At 37.2% G+C, this 8488-nt stretch overlaps 1 protein-coding gene across 1 annotated transcript; it reads left to right on the top strand.

Annotated features, from left to right (window-relative positions):
* The first annotated feature begins 5115 nt into the window (after nucleotides 1-5115).
* Nucleotides 5116-7264, top strand: LOC145160990 (uncharacterized). Its single transcript, XM_079080390.1, has 4 exons — nucleotides 5116-5379; nucleotides 5453-5547; nucleotides 5733-6879; nucleotides 6968-7264. Exons 1-4 carry the CDS (start codon nucleotides 5281-5283, stop codon nucleotides 7040-7042), a joined length of 1416 nt encoding a protein of 471 aa, XP_078936516.1. The 5' UTR covers nucleotides 5116-5280; the 3' UTR covers nucleotides 7043-7264.
* Nucleotides 7265-8488: the final 1224 nt, after the last annotated feature.

Raw genomic sequence — 8488 nt, 5'->3', positions numbered from 1 at the left:
TAATTGTGTTCTTGATGATTTTACTTGTATTCCCCCCCTTAAAACTTAAGAAAACATGTAAATGTATGGGTATGAACTCACCTTATGTGGTTTCAGTAGATGAAAGTGAGAGAGAGGAAGTGTTCAACCCAAGAACACTAAGAAGATGTCTTGACGACTCGAGAATCTAACACCGAATAAGATGGAACTTGTGTAAGATATCAATGATTTGAGTAGAATGGAGTTTAATAATTATGTGAATGATGAAGATACTTACTAATTGAAGAAAGAAATCCCTGGAGAAAGCCTTGAAGTTCTTGAAGTTGAGAGAAAAGATGAGAGAATTTTGGAGAGTGTTCTTGGTTGCTAAGTGTAGAATGAAAGAGTTTTATGGAGAATGAGGAGAGAGGATCAATCCTCCAGCTCTTAGAACGTGGGAAGAGCTGGAGATTGGCTGTAAAGGTCCACTAAGGAGACAAGGGGTAGTGGGAAAGAATGGCTAATCATAGAGTGAGGTGGTGGTGGTTTGCTTTTGCCATAAATTAAGGAAAAGCAAATATTCCCTCAATAATTAGTTCAATCACCAATTCTTTTAATATATTTTATAAAAACCCTGGAGATTTATATATTTTGGGGCCTTAGTTTATAAAATAAAGTTTTGGGTGAAAATCCCACGTTAAAATAATGAAAAACGGAGTTAAAACGAAGTCGTAGTCGAAAAACCGGTAAAAAGGAGCTGTCTGCGAGGCTTCGGACCTTCGGACCCTCGCTTCGGACCTTCGGACCCTCGCTTCGGATCAGAGGCCTCGGATGCGAGGCTTCGGTCCAGAAGCTTAGGTTTCGGATCCTTAAAGCTATTTTACTCGTTTTTACTCCGTTTCAAGCGATTTTTGACCCGGTCAAGGGTCGAGATGACCCAAATGATTACAAAAAGTTAAAGTAACTTTTGAGTGAGATTTGGGAGAGATTTGGGAGAGATTTGGGAGAGATTTCAAATAGAAAGAGATAGAGTGAAAACGATTTAGAGAGGTTTCGTTTGTGCTTAATTTGAGTGTCCGGCTTCACAACGCAAGGTTCGTAAACCCCATTAAACCGTGTTTTAGTGTCTTACACAATCCCGATGATTGTGTAATAGTGTTTTATCGCTTTGGTTCGTTGTTTAGCACTTGTTAAGGCTAAGGAAAATCAAACACATGAACTTTCCAAATGATGATTTCTCATTAAAATAGCGAATTGTATAGTGATTACATAACGTAAACCCTAGCATACAAGGGTTATTGGAGTTGACCGGTTTGACTTGTTGACTTTGAATTGACCGAAATTTGACGGTTGTCACACACTCTCCCCTTTTTACTTACGAAAACCGTTTACAATAAAACTTTAAATTTTGGTTTCTTTTGAAAACGGGTTTACCATTTCCTCAGTTTGAGTTCTGACACACCTGGGAGTGTGCCCGAATCCCTCAAACCAAGGTTCTAATACCAACTTGTAACATCCCAAAAATTCAGAGAAAATTTTTCATTTAATAATTAGAAATCTCATTCATATATGTTTCTCCAAGGTTCCATTACATACATATATTATTCAAGATCAGAGTTTCTAAAACAACTAATGCGGAAATACTTGAGAGTGCACACTGTGCCATCAAGTCGGGCCCTTGCCCTTAGAACTAGAAGTACTTGAAACACCCAAGAAAACTGTAAGCACATGCTTAGTGAGTTTCCAAAAATACACAAAACACATAAACATATAATGTCATGCACATATACACATAAATCTGCCATGGACTCCCTCCATGCTCTTTAACCGGGATGCCATGGGCTGCCCCCATGGTCTTATACCCAAGGGCCATGGGCTCCCACTCATGGTCTTACCAAGTCCCATGGGCTCCCCCCATGGTCTTCACGTAAATCAACACATACCAAATAACAAACCATTGCATATTCAACTATAGAAATCACTTATCAAGTAATGGGACGACATTGGTGCCATCGACCCATTGGTATAGTGAGAAGACTCACCTCAGTCTGCTGAAACAGTCACTGCTCAACTACCAGCCAAAAATCTCACACTGAACAAATATACAAATACCCTAATTAGGATTATAATTCACCCTAATTAAAAAGCCCAGAAATCTAAGTCCAAGTTCCTCCATAGTGGCCCAAAGGTCATTCCTTCACAAATGGGCCTAGCATCCAAAGTCCTCAACCATTATGAGCCACAAGGCCAAATAGTCCTAACTAATCTACTAATGATTCAATAATGAATTCCAGGGCCCAACTAATCCAAAACCTCAGGCCCAAGGTCAAAAACCCAAAACCTATATAAGGCCCAAAGATTTGAGCCCAACGCTTAACAAGGCTGCCTGAACCGTACGTACGGCGTACACACTGGTACGTGCAGCGTACCTCAGCTGAAGGCAGTACGCACGACGTACATGGGTGTACGCGCGGCGTACGCGCCAGTTATGCAACAATCCATGCAAAGACTTAATGTGTTAAGATTTTACGTCCAAAACTCAGATATGGAACCATTAAGACCTATAGGGCTATAAAGTTGCCAACTTTAAGCCCTTTCATGGCTACAAGAAGTCCAAAAACAAAGATCAAGTCTCTTAATCCCTTTCCTACGACTTATCTCAAGAATGGGGACCAAACCACCTCAAAGCTTGCACCTTTAAGCATTGAGACACTAGAATATAACTGGAAATGCAACTAAAATGCTTGGGAGTAGCTCATACTCACCAAGATCTAACCTATTTGGGTCAAAATGGGAAATCTAGCCTCAACCAAGAACTTAAGGAAACACAAGAAAAGATTTGAGCTTTATACCTCTATGTGGTGCCAAATGAGTAGCAAATGTTGGATCTAAAGTCTTGGAGACAAAGTTTTCTTCTTGCACCACCTTCTTCACCACCATAGAAGCTCAAAATCTCACTACAAAGCTCAAGAGGTTCAAAAATGGCTAAGGTTAGCTAAGACGTCTGAAATGATAGTGGAGGCTGAGGTGAGAGAAGGTCTTGGGGTCATAATGAGGTTTAAATAGTGCACAAACCCTAATCACTAGGGTTTTAGTCTGAGCCACGTACGCCTAGCGTACGAGATGTACGCGCAGCGTATGCACCAGGAGTCCCCTACGCCCAATGTAATAAGAGCTACGCCCCGCGTACTAAAAAGGTCAAGATTCCAATCTCGGGGCCAATAATGCCATAAACTCAAATTCCAAAAGTTAAAAGCCAACCTGATCAATCTTGGATGTTACAACTTGGATGTTAGGCCATGGCGGCAGCCCGTGACATTTCAAGGAAAGACCATGGGGGTAGCCTATGGTACCTGGATGTTAAGACCATAGGGGCAGCCCATGCCATTTTAGGGAAAAGACCATGGGGTAACCCATGACACTTGTATGTAAATGGGGGTAGCCCATGAAAATAAATGGACGATATGTGGTATTTTGGGGAACACACTAAGCTTTGTGCTTACGGTTTGTGGTTTGACATTATTTAGGTATTTCTAGTTTCAAAAGGAAGGGTCCAACTTGACTGCACAACATCCCCTGATGACTTTTCTGCACCGATTATTTATGTTTTACTCTGATTGGTTTTGGAAAAATGTTTGTAGGGATTTAATGATTTAAAAATGAAAATTTTTACTTGATATTTTTGGGATGTTACAGACAACTTCATTGTCATAAAACAAGGGTTGTCTGGAATTTGGAAAACCATTGCCAACACATGGTCCGACATTGTTACTTTAAATATCCAATTGTTGTCTCATTCCATAAAAAAGTGGGTAATGGAGGCGATACATTATTTTGGCATGATAAGGGGTTGGACCATTGTCTTTCCGTTTATGCTTTCCTAACTTATATGCTCTTGATATGGACCAAAAAAAATACACCATTAACCATTGAGTGTTTGGTGGTAGTACGAGCTCGGATTGGGCTTGGGATTGGTGATTGAGTTGGCCAATTCACATAGGGAGGGAGCCCCCAAACTCACAAAATTGCATAAACATCATGACTAACTTCCAATTTTCTCAATAGTCATTTTTGCGGTATTGGGATGCAAAATATATCTTTTAACCTTTTGGTTTGTATAATGAGGTGATTAATATAGGACAATAGTTGTGCTTTAGTTGAGTGCCAATTTATATGGAATAACTAGATCACACTCAAAGTGAATTGCTTCGCATGGAGGGATAACTTGAATAGAACTCCTACATTGTAGTGCCTCTTTATCAGAGGGATTGGAATGAATTCAACTTTATACATATTATGTTAGTCGGGATCTAAGATGCTGACCATTTCTTTGTTTCTTACTCCCCCATTTCAATAGTGTAAGACGGTATCCTCAATGGTGCGACTTAGATGGCCTAAAAGGTGGTCTGTTCAAGTCGATTTCTCACATCTTTTATTCCTATGTGGCTACCATGAATTCAATGTTTATCAGTAACTACCAAATGCCATTTTTTTCCATGTTTGGCTAATTTGGAATATGAAAAATGCTTTGTTGTTCATTAATCACCATACTTCCTGGTAGCGATAGTCGTTGCTACTTGAGGAAATAAAGATGTTAAGTTTTGTTTGAATTAAACATATGGTGGAAAGATACAATTTCGACTTTAAATTGGCCCTCTAGGTGCTCTTCACCTTATGTAATTTTGTAACTTGTAACTTGTATAATTATTTACTAGTTTCTTGCGAGTTTTTTAACACAATATGTTGTTGCTAAAAAAAAGTTATTACTCTTCCATCTTTCATTGCCAAATATGTAACATATATAGTTGCATGATCAATTTTATCATTAACCTTTTTTTTTCTTATAATATCATCATGTTGTGTCATGTCAATTTTAATAGAAACTAAAGCTCTACCCTTCCCAAATATATAAGACTTGTCAATTTTTATACAAGACAACATTTTCTTTTTCAGTTGTATGTAATAATAAATTCTCATAATATGAGTTTATATGGCGAAAAATAATGAAACAAAAAATGATGTATATGGTTTCTTAATACACATTTGGCATAACTTAAGTAAAATGAAAACAAATGTCGAATTAAAAGGATGTGCAAACATTACAATAGAAATAATCGTTATGTAAAGGCAAAAGGCCCCATTAGAGCCTAAATCTATTTGAGCAACGGTCACTTTTTTCAAACGCGCTCCAAACTCTTTCCTTCTTTTAAGCCACCGCAGTCCCCTCCCTCCCCCTTCACATCTCTCTCTCCTCTCTCTCCCTGGGTGTGTGTGTTTCATCAAAACCAGCTTCATTGAATTTATCATCAGCATCGGAAACTAATGGGCTGGTTTTCTGTCTTTCCTTGTTTCAATAATTCCAAGCATCGGAAACTCAAGAAATCTGTCAACCCAACGACTTCATCTTCTTCTATAGATCAGGTACATATTCCGCTTTCAATTCTTTGTATCTTCTTCGTAATTCTAAGTATTATGGTTGAATAATCCGTTTCAGGGAAATGAGAAAACTTGCGAGTCTCTTCTGATCAAAGTACCCACAGAAGAATCAACAAATCTTGGTTCGCTCCAAAACCCCGTTTCGGAATCCAGGTAATTTCACGAGTTTCGTTGATATACCCAATAGTTATAAAGATATGGTACTCGTCTCTTGCATTTACAGGCATCGGGTTTCACTGTGATAATCTTTTTAGCGTCGTTTGTGCGATTCTCTCTTTGAAGCATTTTATCAAACAGTTTGTCTACTTGGTTTATTTTTCTTCTTATGGTTCTTCTAGGGATAGCAGCGAAGATCATCTGATCAATGACAGTGACGATAAGCCAGTCACTATAGATTTAGATGTTGAGGCCAATGCAGATATCCCCATTGAAAAGGTTGAGTTTCTTTCGGTAGAAAGTAAAGAGGATACGGAGAAAAATACAGAGGAGATTGGAAAATTAGGAGTTCTTGTGGAACTTGAGAGTGAGAAAGAGAGGGAGAAGGGGGAGAAAAAAGAAAATGAAGAATTGGGAAATCTTGTGGAGATTGAGAAAAAGAAAGAAGAATGTAAGAGTTCAGGAATTCATGTGAAACTTGAGAATGAAAGAGATAATAAAAACGAGGCTCAAAATCGAGCCTGCTCTGATTCTAGTGTTTCAAGCTATATATCTTATCCACCGATGCACAGATACCATAACTGTGTAATCAACGAAGATGAAGATCATGTATTGATTCAAGAGGATTCATCTGAATCCTTATTTTCTTTATCAATCAATCCGAGAAGACTATCAAAGTCTTGCCCAGTTGACTTGGAAGATAAAGAGGTCAACAGTCCACTGAAAACCAGTCATTCACCGGAGCTGAATGCAAAATCAATCAGGAATGATCAGAACCAAAGCATTGATAATTCGTTGTTGAATCCAATTGAGAATCTTACTCAATGGAAAACATTGATTCCCAAACCAATACCTGCTTTCAATCAAAATCACCACCAAGAAAAAGAAAATGTCTATTTACAACAAGAAGAAGAAGAAGAAGAAGAAACCCAGATCCCGTATAAAGTTTCAGTTTCAGATCGAAATAGGAAAGTTAAAAAAGATAGTGAAGAAGTGACTACAAGCCTTTCAAGTTGGTTGATTGAAAATGAAGCAGATAATAAGACAGGTGAAGTAAGCATGGGAGATAGTCAAATTTCTGTAGGGAATTCGTGTTCATATTCTGATGGGGCAACTTCTTGGAAGAGCTTTGAAGATCGACCCATTTTAGGAGCTTGGACCATTGATGAAGTCAGACAGGTGTCTGCAAGATCATCTCCAAGAAAGTCACCATGTCGGGACCTTGATGACACACCAATCATAGGAAGTGTTGGGAGTTACTGGAATCATACAGATTCTCCAAACTCTTTCTCATCATCTCCCTTAGGAGGAAAGCCCAGAAGAAATCAAGTAAGTATTTTTAAGTTTTAACTAATTTGGATTTTAATATTTTATTCAGTTATTTGGGTTTTTAAATGGATTGTATTATCTTTTGTAGAAGAAAGCCTTGAGCTGTCACTCTACACCTGTTAAGGCAAGATTGGAGAGAGCATCAGACAAGAATGCTGTTTAAGTTAAGTTTAAAAAGTACATTCTCTTATTTTTGTGTTTACTATGTGTTAGATTTTGAGTGATGATACTGATTGAAGAATAAATGGGATGATGGTGTTTCATCTCCAGTCTATTGTATATGCCATTTCTTAGTGCTTGTGAATACTAAACTCTGGTTTTATACATACATACATACTATGATTTTGAATTCAATTTTGCTTCTTGGAGATTATAGACTTGTAGAGATTTAAAGTTGTTAAATATGAGTTCTTCTTTCATTTAATAGTGTTTGGAGGCTAAATGCATCTAGTTTGCATGGTACATATTACAATGTGCATGGATGATTGTGTATTTGGATGAAGTTGTGTGCTCAACTTGCTAAACAAGAGGTGTTTTCTCCATTAAAGTGGTATTTATAGCAAATTAGGTTGGTTTGTTGTTAATTATCTTCTTGTGTTGATCATCTTCTTGTTGTTGATTAGGTTGGTTTGTTATTGATTATCTTCTTGTGTTGAATGTTATAATAATGGCGAAATAGGGCATTTCAAACAGGTCTGTTTGCTACTATTAAATGTTATCATTATAAACAATAAGGGCACATCAAGAAGTATTGCAGGAACTAAGGCATTCAACATCTCCCAAGATTCCTTGGTTGAATGGTTTAATTGTGAAAATGAATAATAGGACTCTGGTTGAAAGAGTAAGATGTCTTCCTTGTTTAGATCATTCAAGGGTTTCTTTCTGGTTGCAACTTGCAAGGCTTTTGTGCCCATTATGAAAGATGATAGATCTAATATTGATGTGAACACACGGCCATGCATTTGTATTGGTCATCATGGTGTAAATGGGTTTTGCTACAAGTGTTTGAAAATAAGTTTATAATAATACAAAGACAAGATTTGTTTGTTTGTAGAAGATAGGACTTTGAAAGATATAATGATATGATATTATGATGTGTTATGTATAAAAAAAATGGGTTGAACCATGTAAGATGAGATGAATTCCTTTCATGAGAAAAATACTTATGAGTTGGCAAAGTTTCCTAAAGGAAAGAGCTATTTAAAGAGCAAATGATCTACAAATCTAAGTGACAGAAGAACATACTTCACAACCTAGGTACAAGACTAGATTTGGTGGTTATTCAATGAAAGTATATTGTTTCTATCCACACCATTTAGCAGCTAGGCTTGATCTTAGGTTGATTGTTAAGTAAAAATGTAGATGAATTGTCTAGTTGAAGCAGTATGTTATTTTATCATTTTATTGTTTTATGGTGATCATGATTTCATCATTTTACCGTTTTATTGATGTTATGGCCAAAATTTTTGCCAATAGATAGAAGTCATTGTTTCCAATAAAATAAAAAGGAATGTAGATTATCATTGCAGTAGTTGAAAAACATAAACCCCCTTTTTGAATTCATGAAGAATGGCATGGCATAACGAGGTATATTCCAAAAAGTCAACTT

The sequence above is a fragment of the Lactuca virosa genome, chromosome 2 (assembly GCF_052849685.1).
Source record: "Lactuca virosa cultivar CGN04683 chromosome 2, Lactuca_virosa_CGN04683_v6, whole genome shotgun sequence".
Taxonomy (NCBI): Eukaryota; Viridiplantae; Streptophyta; class Magnoliopsida; order Asterales; family Asteraceae; genus Lactuca; species Lactuca virosa.
This window is presented reverse-complemented; position numbering and strand designations above follow the sequence as displayed.